Below are 16458 nucleotides of genomic sequence, written 5' to 3'. Positions count from 1 at the left end.
TCGAAAGTTCTTTAGCAGCTTTTACCTGCTTTTAGGGTTGGTTTTCCCTTCTAAATGGACCGCTCTATAGAACTTAAAGCGCCCTTTTTGACATCTAAGTCCCTCTGCTCTCAAATAACCCAAGGTGTTATAAACGTTTCTTCGTGAACTAAAACGCCGAATCCCTTTTTGGTCTCTCCGATGGAAAAAAAGAAAAAAAAAAAAAAAAAAAAAAAAAAAAAAGTTAGTACATTTTTTTATTGTTAGTTTCCTAATAACGGTTCCGTTAGAGGGTAAAGTTTCGGTTATGTCCGTTACGTTGTAACTCTTCTTCTTTTCTTTTACCATTGGGACATATTACATCAAAGGATTTAGAAAATATATGAAAATCAAAGAAAATATATCAACGTGGCGAGACTATTCGCAATGCCCGTATACACATATACAGGGTGTCCCAGTGCTCGCCTGTCTCATCGTCATTATCATTACAAATAACGGCGTCATGCATGAGTAACGACCGCTCTCTTCTACATGTCTCAGCAGAAACGAGAAGAGATGGCAAAACAGATTGCCATGGTCTCGGGTCAATGTTCCGTAATTAAGTGTGAAAAACAAATTTCCAAGAAAAACTCGTCTTAAATAATTAAAGAAAATCATTGGGTTTTTTTGTTGTTGTTTTTCTATTTTTTGTTTCTCTTGTACCAGGACGGTGCCCTAGAATAGAAAGATGTCAGTTGCTAACTGTGCTTCTGGAGAGATTAATATTGAAGGAAATCCATTTCCCTGTTGCATCTCGAAGACAGTTTCTTTTCTCTCATATCTTGCTATCTATGAGTGGGTACTACCGAAAATGGATAGGTCCATTTTAAGTAGGCATGAAAAAAAGTAATGCAGTGTTTTTCTAGACGACATGTGTCATGAAGGCACGAAATTCTCAAAATAACAGCAAGAACAGAAAAATCGCCTTTTAAAAAAATGTGAATTCGAAATATTTTTCTTCTTGAATGCTATTTTTATACGACGTGGGTGCTGGTGAAAGCTGTCTTCTAGACTTGAACTCTGTAGACAGAGACATAGTTTTATTTCTCAGTTGCAAGTCCGTTCGACGCCGCTTTATCGATTTCGTTTCGTCTCAATGCTGATAACCGACAATAAAATGATACAAGTTTCAGCAATGTGCCAAAAAAATATTCGAGAATTGATTGTTCATCATTTCTTCTTATCATAACGTAGTAATGAGTAGTATTTATGAAATATATTTCGTTCTGGCGATGGCGTTATATCCATTGACCTTTGTGATGGGGGTGATGAGTAAACTTTTGAGCTTTACAAGGAAGGTCCTGGATTTGCTTTGGTTGTCTGACAAACAATCTGAAAGCCTTCAAAGCCAATCCTCAACTTGTTGGTAATACGTGTATTTGAGACTCTCGATAGGAAGGTCGTAGTCTGAGTTTGGCAGATGGTATTCGAATTGAATCTGCTTTCTTTGGATTTGAAGTATAAGTTAGCTAATACACTTAATACACTTCGCCAATTATAGTAACAACCTTATTTTTGTAAGCATCCTGATTGTAGACCTCAACTATGCTAATAGAATTGTAGACCTCAACACGCACACGAAGTACACACATACCAAATCTAAACAAATCGTTACCATTTCGCGAAATATTGTCAATGTTTCGTAACCAGGACAATACGCACGTTTTCAAATGTGCAATATTGCTTTTTCCAATGTTTGCACACATTTAGCAGTTCGAAGTGTACAAATTAATCCATTATCCCTAAATTTCATTATCTTCTCTACCTAACAAAAGTGTTATTCTATTACAAAGGGGTGACAATTTATTGGTAAATAATGTTTACTTATTCGGATTAGAAAAGATTTCTATAAAGTAAATAGTACCAACCTACCCCGGTGTATATCTTTATTTCGGTCTCTATATGAAAACATTACTAAATTGATAGATTTATCACCAGTGACATTTTTATTAGACAATTTTTGGAAAATAATAACATTAAGTTGAGTTGAAAAGTTGTCACAGAATTTGACCCAGACATGTTTTGTATGATCAACATCAAGTCCCCTTTATTTTGGTTATTTAGATCTGGATTACTTGCTCACTCTAAAAACTAGAAGCAGTTGCAAAACATTAATATTCCTACAAAAAACCTTCGCCACATTATTATGCTCACTGGTTTTGGTAAATATTTACCTTGCTTTGTTTTAACCTAGGAGCGGGTTTGACAACCTTCTTGTTGAACCTTCAGTAGACGGCATTTGATAAAAAGAAAATCAGCGAGAGAAAAAAATACCTACAAAATGTTCATGAATAGATAAATAAGACATCTTAATAATATACATGATTTTTACGTTTAAAACAAGAACGCTCTGTGCGTTAGACAACGCCCCCAAACTATTTTTTTCTTCAAGTTAATATCTCAATTTTAATTTTTAAAATTTATACTTTACCCCTTTCACTACCAGAGCTTCATTAATCATGATCTCTTTTGCTGACTGACTACCTTTGACCACAATAGTAAACGCACACAAGACAAACAAAGAGAAAAGTCAACTCGAAAATTTTACAGACGATTTCGGTAATATTGTCCAAGTTTCGTTGATAAAGTCAGCCGGATGTTACAATTTATTTTCATCCAAAGTACAATTGTTTTAGCCTTTAAATGTTATCTCTGACAGTAGGTATCTAGCTGTCCACCTAAGTACCTGCTCATTATACTTGTATTTACAACTTTTGAGCTACAAAAAAGCCACGATTTAATCATAGAAAAAAGAACTCAAGCTTTGAAAAGTGGTCAAGAGGGAGTTAAAGAGTTAACCATCCACTTACATTGAACAATTTTAAAGTATTTTGATGTACAATAAAGCAGGAGTAATAAATCACTTGTGTGTACAGGAAAATCACTTTGCTTTATCTTCTTTTTTGCCTGATTTTTGCCCGGTGAAAGTGCACAAATGATAGTTTTCTACACTGAAGTGGTTGAATTTGCTAATCTGTGGAAATGAGAGGACTTGGAACGTTTTCTTCTTTCATCAAAATATGGATGAAATTCATACTTACCTATAGTTATAAATGCTTCATCAATAGAAAGCCTCAAAAAAGAGATGGGTTTTCCCTACGAAGATGGGCATACTCGTATTAATCTCTTTTTCATGGGTGCCTCAAAATTTGATTTTTCTAATTACTCACCAAAGATCCCATATCTGTACAATAGGTACTAGCACAGATCAATACATAGCAAGTTATCGTTGCAAAGTACTCTATGACAAGTGATATAAATGCTCCACACATTTGCATTATAAGGAGGATACCTACTAAAACTTACTAACAAGTAGTCTACCAACCGAATTGCCGAACTTCATTTTACAGGTACTGAAATCTGCAGAACGTTATAAGAAAACCTGTTGGTAGCTCCATAAACTTTTAAAGCCCATCATAAATTTGACAAATAGGTGTCTTCCACATCCTATTTTTGATGGTAATCGTAGAAACATGTTCTTCCATTCTGCATGCAAAGTCCCACTTTGCAAGTTCCACTGTCAGAATCTGTTCCCAGTTCCGCAATTTTTTTTTTTTTTTTTTTTTAGTATCACTAGCGTTCTGTTTGTTTAGTATCTTAATTAGAATCTTGCGTAATATTTATACATTTCTGCTCATTATTCCATTGTTTTCAAAGATATTATGATTGAGACCTCAGCTGCTTCTAGTCTCTCTGCTCAAATATTAACGGTTAGGTTAAACAAATTTGAAAAAGGAAGATAGTCTTCTTATCTTATCTTCGCTTTATGTCTTGTCTTGGCTTGTCAGCTTGGAGGACTTGGACTTTTGTTCTACTTTCTCTTTGTTTCTTTTTCTCTCCTTTTAGCTAAATTCCCTTTTTTTCTGGAATGTGTGCGAAGCACATCTGAAAAACAAATCCGATCTTTCGCTCATTTTCCAAGTGGCGCAGACTTGTCATTTATGGTAATTGTTCTTTCTCATATCTCTTACTTGTCTGTATAATTTCTTCTGTAAGGTCGAGGTCAAAGGTTAGGGTTATAGTATTTTGTAGATAGATAGGTCTGCGTCTTTTGGCTTCTCCTAATGGGCCAATCAGAAATTCAATATGATTCTGAATATCCCTTGAATATTATATTGGAGGAATTCGGATTGTACATCTATGTGCAATTTTTCAGATACATCGTATCTTGTTTTGGTATTTTTCTGGTTTATAAGCTTTCATTTTGCATAGTAACGTCTATGATATATCTAGAGATTGTTTTCCCGTATGTCTATACCGATGGCCTCTGTTTCTATAGCGTTGATATGCAGGTAGGAAAACTGTTGCAGTCTTTGCTATTAGTCTCAATGAAGAAGATGTCGGTGATTTTTTCTACTTTTTTTACTACAATGCTGGGGCCACGTCTATGTAGAGTACTATTGTCATCATCATTACAACAATTTCTATTTCATTGACTACTGTTAAGTGAACAAGAGTGTGAATTTCCTCAATTTCCCCGAATCAAAAAAAAAAAAAAAAAAAAAAAACAATCTGTCACAGGAACTAAAACATTCCAGCTACATAATGCTAAAAAAAAAAAAAAAAAAAATACAATCTGTCCGATATACAAAGCTGGTATACCGGCTAACTTGTTCCATGTAGAAGAAACTTCCACGGTAATACCAACCTCATTATCAATTGGTTCTGGCGTACGGGTTTTTCGTCGATACAGGATGTATGAAAAATGATGAATGGATGACACAGAAAGGTTAATGTGTCTATAGGGTGGATAATTAGATTCTTCGTGGTGGTAAATGAGGTTGTCTTTAAGGTTGGGTTTTGGGGTTTAGCATCCTCTTATTTTATATTCATTTACCTACTTGAACGTTTCTTGTTTTGGGTGCTCTCGGTGAATTCATGAAATCTTTTTCATCATTACAGCGTAAGAGTTATTCTTGATTCCTGATATTGTTGCATCACAAAAAATAAATATTAAATAAAAATAAAATCATCAAGTAAACTGGGACTGGGCTAATAAGTCAGACGGGTCGGACCCTAAAAGTGCCTCCAGATCAAAACCAGATCAAATTTCATTGAACTTTACAATAAGTTTGCCTAGAGTTGACTTATTTTTTCAGGTAGACTAGACTTGCAAAGAACCGAAACTCCCCGCAAACTCGAATGGGTTCTAATTTAATGGGCACGGTGCAATCAAACAAAATGGTAATAATGATTCTCGGTAATCCTTATATTGAAAACATCATAATTTAACAGTTTGCCAAATTATGATATGGTTGCCTGGGGGCATGCAGGTACCATTGGGATAATCAAACACATGTGGTAATTACTTTTCAACTATAGGTAGTTTCTACAATCTGTAAATACGAGAAAACATCTCAAGAGCTCTTCCACATGTAACAAGGTTGTAATAATTAAGTCTCATTACGACTCATTAGAAATGGAAGTGGTAGGAATAAGTATCTGTGATTGTTTGTACCTATGCAACTCTTACTACGGAGGCGCTTTCTTTCAATCTACATAGCCTAATCATTTGAATTGTAAACGTACTTGTCTCGACAGTATGTTTTCAATAATTTTGTTAATAAAAGCACCTATTCTACTCATTTCTCTGCGCCTCTTAAACATATATTTGTCAAGTGATAATCCTACTTTTAGAAAAATTATAGCTACTTCACTGAAAATAAAGTAAAACGATCAATTTTCAATAACCTAACGGGTCTCCCTCGAAACCTCCCGCACAGCAAATACAAAATACGACACTGTGATTGCACTTGTACCGTGTTTATTTATGAGTAAACAAAGAAAATATTTATTTATTTTAATAAAAACCTAATTAACTATATGATCATTAGTAAAAATGATTAAATACATATCTATAGGGTGTAGCCAATGTATTCTGGAACACCCTGAAATTTTACTGTGGAATAAAGTTTGGAGAGAAGAGGGTGCTTAATACAATAGGAAAAAAAACTAGCTTAGATATTTATGATTTCAGTTTTTTTTAGTTTGTTATTAAGTTATTATGTATAATGGGCATTTGCAGAAAGAATTTTCCGAACTTTTGGTGCTCAAAAAGAGAGCATTTTTGGCTGTGAAACTATAACTTTATAATTCTCTTTGTATTTTAACCCCCTTCGGAAAGGGCTTCTGAAGCCGTTCTAATTAGTTTGGCCCCAATCTGTTACCCCCTGTATGGTCTTCTAGTAAAAGCTGTGTTTTATGTACAGTAATGATAGAGTGGCCTATAGTGAACCCTCTGGCAAGTGCGACTTGTGGCTTGTTTACATAATGTTAACCCATTTAAACCCAATGAACCTTTTGAGCCACGAGCTTTTCAGACCAATGGACCCGCCGAAGTACCAGGGCTAATCAGTCATTAAGGAGTAGAATTTTTTTTTTTTTTTTTTTTTTTTTTTAGCTGAGTCCCCTTTAGGGATGAGATATTCATTTCTCAGCAAAGTCACAACTTTGGTTCGGGGTGTGTTTTTTGGGTCACAAGGAAGCTCTTCCCTATCTATGAAAACTCATTTTTGATCATCTGGCTTGAGTTACCGTCTTATCAGTTGCTCTCGTTTCTCCATCAAACCATCTCTTATCATTTTTTTTTCCCCGATCAAACTATATCTGAACATCAAACCATTTCACTTGATATCTATTAACTAATCCATCAAATACCTAGTTCAGTTGAAAAATCCCTTCTTCAAGTTCCTGAGCTTTTACACGTCAACATCATGATTTTCTTAACGATCACTTCCATTCTTGTGATATTGTCTTTTCTTCGTAGTTTTGGACGTGTTTAGCTTTAGTTAGTGGAATTGTAGACTTAGCAAAAGGATCGCTGAGACCTTCTCTTGAGCTGGGTTTCGAAGGTACCAGCAAAATAAGAATAAAATAATTGAAAACTGAATAAATTGAATGCTTAGTCACAAATTTAGTTCCCCACCTGATAAACCTCGGTAATTTACCGAGGTGTGACTTGACTTGGACTCGAACCACCAACCTCGAGATTCGTATTCCCACCGCGTTAACCACTACACCACTGAGGTCGGGAAGTCTGCCGAATAGAATAGAATATACCTTGTTAATCCTGCTGGAATAGGACTGAAAAGTCCCTTTACCCCCGCAGTCTAACCAAGGTATTTTGACATATTATGGGGAACACATTTTTCATTTTTATTACGCCGAAGGTACCAGTAAGTAGACTAATAAGTGAAATTTCGCTCGGACCAAAAATGCCGAACAAAATATGGGTTAAAGTCGAATTTCTCACGGCCTCCCGTCCTTGTTATGGCTCTCGTCACTTGGGACCACACACATCTCTCTTATGAAGATATTAAAAAATATAGAAGACTTCGGGCTGCCCCGATCTAAATAACGTATTATTTTTTAAAAGTATTTCATATAATATACGTAAAGTATAGCTGGTAGTACTCTGGGTACTTTGTGGCGGCTCAGGGATAAATTGGAAAATGGCCCTCCCACTCTTCCTCACTGTGTCTTTGATGTTGAGCCGGTCAAAGGTCGATCAATCTTCAGAGCGATCTGTAAAATGATTTATTTTCAAGTTTGCTCGAAATTATTAGGTAGGTATCTTTTAATCCAAGGGATATTGGAAAAGGAGCTTCAGTGAACGCTTTCTTTGTGGTTGGAATGTAGCAACAATTTTCCCTCTTTCTGGTGTGCAAATGCAAAACTTTATCTACCATGGCTCTTATTCGAGACAGTTGAGATACCCATAATTTTATTATTAAAATCCATTTTACTCAGAGGGAAAACTGGTTTTCATCCTAGAGAAAAATGGGTTCAAAATGAGCGTCCAAAATGTGGTGGGACACGAGCCCCCTTGACTGATTACTATTACTATACCTACATATCGATAACGTTAGAGGTAGTGCAAAGTTTTACCATACTAGGGATATAAAATGTACATGTGTAGAATATTTATATGAAATCCTCTATCTATGTATTTGTGTACTTTCAGGCCTTTTACTACTCGCCAATTTTCGGGGTTTCTTCAATCTACGAAAACTGTCTCTCTGGTGATCTTCTTTGAGAAGAAAAAAAGCCCTTGAAACCCTTGGTTCTGTGCAAAGTTAGGCCATAGTGAAGACATGTTTATTTTAATACATTTTTGACGAAATAATGTGGTGATAGTTGACGCGATAGTTGCTATCGTAAGCGTAACTAACTTCACTATCACCGAAATCGCGGTCTAAACTACCATTATGATAGTTCCTTTTGTAAACCATAATATGTTGTAGGTGTTTAATTTTGGGAGAAAACAGCAGAGATGTTACAGGTCAAATGTAAGTTTGGACTGATTTTATTCAATTAACACTAACTGACCTTATACAAAGTTGGTAAGCTAGCAACTATTAAACAGTAAGTACCTACCGTCATACTCTCGGACAATCGTGACAGTAAGTCAGTAACTATTGATTCGGAGGTTGCGGGTTCGAGTCTTGGTCAACTACTAAATATTTTTTGCCAAAATGGGATCTTGGTAGGAAAAGGGTCTTGCAGAGATGCAAGTATTGATGGACACTGAAGATCCTGATGCGCTTATCCTAATACTAAAACAAAACAAATACCTACTTGAAGCCTTTCGCTACTGCGACTTTAAATTTATTTGCAATACCTACTTTTCTAGGTTATTTTATTGATGGGATAGCTTTCTTTGTGGTTCTAGTTTGAAATTGGTGGAGATGTCATTTTTACTGCAAGGATTTACTACTACATTAGTGGAGATGTCATATTTCCTTCAATGAGAAAATTGAGATATTCACCAGTATCAGAAAATTGTAATGAAATTTGATCTTGAGAACTGCTTCACACTTATTAGTCCCCGTCTTACAATTTAGAGCGGTACGGACCAAGGCTGGGGATTTTTGAAAAGAGGAGACTTTACTAGGAGCCTGAATCCAAAACCAACTTCACACTTTGCATTTTGCAAATCACTAATAGCTGCATGGAAGATTTCTCCTATATTATTACGTTAAAGTTATAACTTTTGCAAAATGTAAGGTGCAAATTCTTTGTGGAATAGCACCCAGGTCCGTTGAAAAGCTGATTTTTCCTTATTCTGAAAATTTATTCAAGGTTTGTTCTGGTATAGAAAGGATTCCGTTCAGACAGATGATTGTCATTTCTCCTCAAGTCCTGAGCTCTGTATAATGGACACACACAATTCATAATACAAAATTAAACTTTTATATTATTAGTCGGAATTGTTGATCCAGTCGGTCCTTTGTGTATCCTCAGTTATGAACAACTTTGCCAAGTCTAGGCCAGTCATTTCTGATCTTTATCAGTTAAGGTCAGTATTACATTATCCAAGATCTTCAGTTTAGTACATCTGCTTGGACAGTGGAATAATTCCTTCGCTCTCGTCAATACTTACCTGATAAAATCTATTGACTTTGAAAATGAAATAATAATGTCTATCTAATGAATAAATAGAATAGAATAAGTACCTAAAATCATAATAACAGAATCTCGCTATTTTGATAATAAAAGCTAATGTATAGGTACTCCTTCACTATTAGTATCAAAATTGAAAGTATTTTTGTACCCTTTGCTAATTCAGTAATTACCTAAATTAGGGGTTACCCCTTACGAGGGAGATCTTAATCCTTAACCCTAATTGTTTTTGCTTTGTTTACAGTCTGAGTCTAGACATTATATATTTTTTCCTCATTGTTAGGGCTAAGCGGATACCTATTTTTGAATCTAGCACATGTCTTTTACTATCCTTATGCCTTCTGTCGTATTATGAAACCAAGTTTTCAAGGTTCAGCCCATAGAACAGTATGAATTTAATGTATTGAAACTTGGGTAGTTGGGTACTGTATTTTCTCTTCTTCGGTAGACGTAAAAACCTCTGATAAAAATATAACTTACAAGTAGGTTCTTGTTGATATGCTCCCATCAATGTTAGTTACAATGTACTTTTTTTTTCGTACATCAATCGTTCGATCAATTTTTTTTTTTTAGTTTTTATTTGAAGTCGCCTACAATTTACTTTGTTGCTTTGCACATACGTACATAATTGAAGTCCAATCTTTAATGTATTACCTCTGAGTAGTAGCCGTACCTATATTTCTCTATACTTGTTCATTCCTCATAATTAATACATACTGAGCTTTCATCTGCTGACTAAAATATTGCAAACCAGAACAAAAACATGTCAAAATAAATTTAGATCAAATGTGTACCTTGATGGCCTCACAGACCACCCAGTTACATTATGTCAAAGGGCTTGAGGGCTACAAGTTGGTGGGCCTAAGATTGTTCTCTTCCAGCCATTTACAAAGCTTCATAATATCATACGCGCATTTCTCTTTAATTACTTTGATTTTATGTAATTCACGTTAAAGATAGGGTGAGTATATCGATTTATTTTCCCTCCTAAAAATTATTTTCAATCTATAATTTTCGGTTTTTTTACTATCACCAAGGAAAATATTTTTAGATAATAGATAATATTAATTTTTAAACTAGTCTGCGTTACGTACTTTTTTTAGATTTTCCGCCAACACATTTTTTCAAGTACCTCTTTCTGTTTGTATGTTTTCAGTACATCCCATTGAAGTATCTGGACTTAGGAATGTCTCAGTAAAATTAAGACAAAGTCTTAGGCTGGTGTGTCGATGTAAGGGCAACCCACTCCCTGCAGTATCCTGGTTCAAAGACAACGTAGAAATCACCACGAATAAGCGACTAAAAATACAGTTTAAAAAGTAAGTTAATTCACTATACATAATTATTGCACTAAATTTGTACTCGTACGTGAACATTCATGGAGAAAAAGAGAGGAATTAATAATTTTAGTGGATGTGCCAAAACTCCGCATGTACGAAAACGTTTACTACAAAAACTGAAAGGAGAAAGATAAGAGTTAGGATAAAATCACCAAACTTCCTCAATACTGAATAGATGGGTTATTATTCTAATGGCCGATATTACCACTGAGACACAACAGAGTGTCAAGGGTTTTCTTTGACGTCACCCATTTGATTTACACAGATCAGTATTATTTCTTGAACACTGAATTTAGTGAAAACTCTGTGTGGTAAGATCGGGCATAAGTGGATTTTTCTCGTGCTTTTCTAGTCAAGTTTTTTTCCTCCAAGTGTAGGGATGGTAACTTTCTACAGGGTGTCCCCAAACCCTGTACACTTCACGTATTAATTTGTTTTCACTCGTGTGTTTTTGCTCGTCATTTCAGAAAGAGATCGACCCTGATAATAACACGAATCCGTTCCGAAGACGCTGGTCGATACGAATGTAGAGGTACGGGAGTACACAAGGACGTAGTTTCAGCCTTTGCAGAGGTGTCCATCAACTTGAGGCCCGATAACAGTAAGTATTTTGACAGATTGATCATAATTGGCTAGAAAATTTTTACGAGTGGATGCCCTTCGCGCTCAACCTTTGCCATTTCTTTAACAAGGGAAATTTTAGGCTGCTATCCTCCCTGTTCAAAGTCCCCCAGCCAGACTAAGCTCGTCTACTCCCTGTTCAAAGTCCCCCAGCCAGACTAAGCTCGTCTACTCCCTGTTTAAATGTGCCCCAGCCAGACAATAATTTACTTATGTAAACTATTATTATACCTTTACATTTTAAAATTTCATTATTTCATACTTTCGTGGAATAAGTTACAGGTAATGTCAGCAATGGCAAAATCGCAATCTATGTTTAAATGTCCTAATTCTCTTCTCAATGGCCAGCCTAGTTAGCTTAGTTGGTAGCGCGTCTGCCTTGTAAGCGCTAGACCGCGGGTTTCATTCCCGCCCGAGGCGGCTGTTATCCTGAACGGATAGTGTTCGTTCTCGGAACGGCTGGCTTTCTTCTATCCTATCTTTTTCCTCTCTTCGATTTCGGGACGATAAGACCTTAGCAGTTACAGTTCTCTCTATCAAACCTCTTCCTCTCTTCTCAATATGTTAACCAAATTTGAAACTTTTCATTATAGAAGCGTCTTCCGTCGTATGATTTGGTTTTGTTCCAGCCACCACACTCTGGCCCTTAGTGGGAGGCCCGTGCCCACTTGACTCATATTGTTTGAACGGCGGATCTTGTACTTACTACGACACGGTGGGCGAACTTGTATGCCAGTAAGTATTTGTCAATCGTTAAATCGCCATTGATAACCAGACTCAGGTTGACAATAATCGATAATTCTCTCCATTTCTTTGATATGACGAAGATAATTCAATTTTCAAATTTCCCCTTAAGCTATGTCCACACATAGTCGACCGGCTGTCGATCGACGAGGTGAATCTATGTTAGTATGTTGTCGAGGCAGTGTGGACGGTCGATGTCAATCGACGGTCGACCGGTGACTATGTGTGAACTGTGGACAGACCTTTAGAGAAACCGTCGCGACCATTCGATTAATAATGTGGTTGTGAATCTAGCTTCTTGTTTCTTTACGTTTCGAAAATTTCGCCCGTTGTCTTCACATTATTTTAACACGTAGATAATAATAAAATCCAACACAATACTCTGAATACTCTCGTACTATTTCGTAGGAATTTTGGAATATGAATTCAGTGATCTTCTAGAAATAGATTTATTTCAAATATTAAAGAGAAAAATACCCGCGGCCTGGAAGTGTTGAACATTTCAATACGTATTAAATCTGTTCTACTCATTTGATTTGATTACAATCTAAACATTACTGCACACTGTGAACTTGTATCGCAAGATTTGGGACTCAATAGACCTCTTTGGTGTGATGTATTTTCAGCTTCATTTTGAGTTGGAAAAAAAAGATAAGGAAAGTAAAACTAATATTCGTTGAATGTATGAAAATGCCTCAACTTTAAGGAAAATCCGAAGAACAAAGATAGATACTTCATTCTCTTGGGTAGATAAATTTACTATACCCATCATCAATAGTTTACTTATCCACTGCTCCAGAAGCAGAGAGATTAGTTCTCCTCGAGTTGGGCTATTGGGTTTCCAAGAAAATCTGAAAATTCTATCATAAAATTTGGCTTCCCCTCCTCCCTTATCTACAAAAATCGATACCTACCACCAAATATACCCGAGAACCGGGGTGAACGACCTGGTATTCCAGAGTTAAAGCTCCTTGAAGGAAAAAAATGTGCATTAGTGTAGAGTTTTATGGAAAATATGAAGGAATAGACTTCAAAGATCTTCTTATTCAAGATGATCCCAATTTCATTTCCTCTGTTCCAGATGTGCCGAGGGCTACAAAGGACAGCGGTGTGAGAGTAAGGACGTGTACAATCGGAGCAGTATGTACAAGCCGTATTTTTGTAAGCTGGGCATCTCTGCGTCCTACTACTGTTAAGGTCTCTCGCGGACGGCGCGGTAGATGCAAATGTGATAAAAAATGACGAACCACTGCACTAGGTGACAAGAGTGGCTTTGTCAGGAGGAATGATGGTGTAAAAACACAGAACACTCTGATTGTCTTCAAAATGGCCAGTCTTCAACATGGTTGAAAGATTGTCTCTTGAAGCATAGTAAGCTAAGGTTTAATCAAAATTACGAGTTTAATCAATACTTATTTCGTGAGTTGATGTGAAGGGAAAAGTATAAAAGAAAGTTTTTTAGGTCTCCTTTGCGTATCTCCTTTACTATCAGGTAAATTTTGATAAAATAATTAATCAAAATATAAGATCGCTTAAACTTAGCAACGAATGTATTTTCCGAACGAGGTAACATTTTCGTAAGAATTTGTCTCGTTTAAAAGATAACGAACCGAAAACGATGTGTTTTTACTGATTTGATCAGTAGGTACGTACCTACATTGTTACTGCAATAATTATTTATCTAGCTTTGATGCCCAGATCTTAACGTATCACTATCTCATCTGACTGAATCTGACTTAAGATTAAGATCTATTACTTTTTTCCAATTTCCAATAAGATATTGAAAATGAGAAAACCTGATTTGGTTTTAACGTCTCACTTTCAAGTAGTTCATTTCTCACTTTTGAGTTTAGAGAGAAGATTTTCCTAAGGTTTTCCGGATCTTAGGTCTGAGAAACTGAGTCGATTAGGTAGGTACATAGTTACCTGCCTACCCGAAGTCAAATTAATGATTTTATGCAATAATTATTGATACTTTTTGTACTCTTTAATGCTAGGTGCTAGGTAAATTTTCGTAGGAAATTTCTTATCAATTTCAAAAGTTGAAGAAAAAGCCTTGCTCTATAAAAAAATTTACAGTCTCGCAAAGTTTTATCGTAATAATAATGATTTTTTTTTCCAAGGGACAGCCCTGGAATTTCATCCTGCTCCTCAATTGTTCTCAAGAGGCTGAGTGCATCCCAACATATGCAAAAGCCCGTGTGCCCGTGCTATCTTAAAACCTGCTTTAAGTATAGGGATTCTTCCTCTTTGTACGAAGATTCGACAATCGTTTAACTAATGAGTTATTAAACAAATACCTAAATGTACCGAAGAAATGAACTTTGCGAGTGCACTATAAAATTAGGCTAATTGTAGAATTTTAATAGATGTTGAATTATAATAAAACTCACTTAGCTATATTATTGAAATGATTTTTTTTCCTTCTTTTTTTAGCATGGATAAAGGGGACCGTCCAAATATTTAATTACTATAAAAGTAAGTAAAAAATCGTATTTATGAATTTGTGAATATCATGACCCTAATTCAGTTCATAGTCGCTGCAAAAGAAGAACACAACAGCAAATAGAAAGAAAAAAAAATACCTATACGTATAGGTGGTTGAAATTTCATTTCGCAACTTTACACTTATTAAAATTACCTACAGGTAAAAATATAGGCACGGTTATTCTTTTTAGAATTTTTTCTGATTGATAGAGATTACTAGCATATATTTGGATGGCTCCCAACCGTTGCCCATATTTGATACAATTTTTATTTGCAAATGTCTGCTTTGTTGAAATGGAATCGAGTTGATACCGCTATAGTGCAGAATTTGGGTTTCATTCAGATCATCCTGAACTTTGACTCTTCCACATTGGGGGCAGATCTATTTTGTTTTGTTTATTTTATGTAAATTGATTTTATTTGTACCCACCAGAGTTACACAGTGTAAATAGCCCTTATATTTATTGTAACTATTAATATAACAATTTTACTATTACAATAATTTGAAATATATGCCTATACATAATTTTTAAAATGAAAATATATTAATTCCAGTTTTAATAATACTTTTTTATATATATTTTTATTTAATTTTACCTTCTGATGTTTAATTAGTAAATTTTTGATTTCTTTTACCACATTAGGTACTCCTAGTAAATTCTTAATATTATAATCTTTACATTCTTAAATACCTACAGCAATATTTTGACTGTAAGAATAAATTAATTATTTTAGGTAAGAAATTAGAGCATGTTTGAAGGGATTTACTTTTTCTTGTAAACTAGTAGCTCACAAACTTGTTTAAATTTAACCGTGAGCCTTCTCAATACATTTTGTTGGAGAATTGAACATTATTATTACAGTAGGTACTTGATTGTTCCTTCAGCAATTCTGCATTCACGTATGTCTAAATATTTGCTAGTTTGTATTTGTATTTTTACATTCGAAGATGCCAATCTGCTGTCTACTATTAGCTATTAGGTCTATTAGCTAGGTAAGTAGGCACCTACTTCATTGATCTGTAGGTGAGCTGTACGCATTAGGCAATTATATTTTAGGCCCTTTTTACTATAAGTAGTATGTTCTTTATGAGTAAACTCTTGCTAAATAGATGTCCAAAATTTATTCAATTAAAATTTGAAATTTTGTTATTTAAAAAAAATATTAAATAGTCAAACGAAATTTTCCAATCTCATTATTTTCGAGTGTTTTCTTTTTACTCATCTTTGAATTCTAGCGCTACGATTGTTCTTTGACAACTTGAGGTACGAGAAGTGGTCATACTAAGAGAATCTCAGATGCTTTAAAGGTAGCTACCAAAATTAGCAAAATAAGTCTCCTGTGGGACTCACAGAACTTTATAAGTAGGAACTGAATATTACGTACTTACCTTGATGGGCAAATAGTTACCCTTCTTACCTAACTGCCCACTGAAAATTGATTTGGCTAAAGGTATCCATAAAATACGGTACCTAAATTTGGTCTCTTGTCATCCTGATGTAGGTATAAGAATCCCTAGCGAGTGCTTATACGAGAGTACATTCTTGTCAAGTTACGAACTTTTTTTATCTTCTCCTCTGAAGTAGGTATCATAAATAAAGTGTTAATTGAAAATTCAACCCCCAGCATTGACAATGGCACTAATTATCACTGTGGTATGCCAACACAACGCAGAGTGAAATATTTCTGCTTCTAATGTATTTCATTGTTAGCTTTAGGTTTGTGGTCGCGATTACATTCCTCACAAGGAGAAGCGAACGTAAAAATATCTCTGGAATCCCGCATTGTTGTTTTCCATGTTGTTTTTATTTAATAAAAATCTGACATAATTACTTAATTTAGTATA

The 16458-nt window shown here is 35.2% G+C and overlaps 1 protein-coding gene across 1 annotated transcript in view; it reads left to right on the top strand.

Annotated features, from left to right (window-relative positions):
• LOC103509853 (protein vein) overlaps window positions 1–15810 on the top strand; it is a 28075-nt gene extending 12265 nt beyond the window's left edge. The window contains exons 2-5 of the mRNA XM_008474485.3: window positions 10577–10739; window positions 11228–11361; window positions 12011–12116; window positions 13207–15810. Of these exons, the coding sequence (XP_008472707.1) occupies window positions 10577–10739; window positions 11228–11361; window positions 12011–12116; window positions 13207–13321 (518 nt within the window). The 3' untranslated portion in view covers window positions 13322–15810. The remainder of the gene's footprint in view (window positions 1–10576; window positions 10740–11227; window positions 11362–12010; window positions 12117–13206) is intronic.
• Window positions 15811–16458: the final 648 nt, after the last annotated feature.

The sequence above is a fragment of the Diaphorina citri genome, unplaced genomic scaffold (genome assembly GCF_000475195.1).
Source record: "Diaphorina citri unplaced genomic scaffold, Diaci psyllid genome assembly version 1.1 scaffold536, whole genome shotgun sequence".
Taxonomy (NCBI): domain Eukaryota; kingdom Metazoa; phylum Arthropoda; class Insecta; order Hemiptera; family Psyllidae; genus Diaphorina; species Diaphorina citri.
The sequence above is the reverse complement of the archived record's forward strand: the minus strand, read 5'-3'. Positions and strand labels throughout refer to the sequence as shown.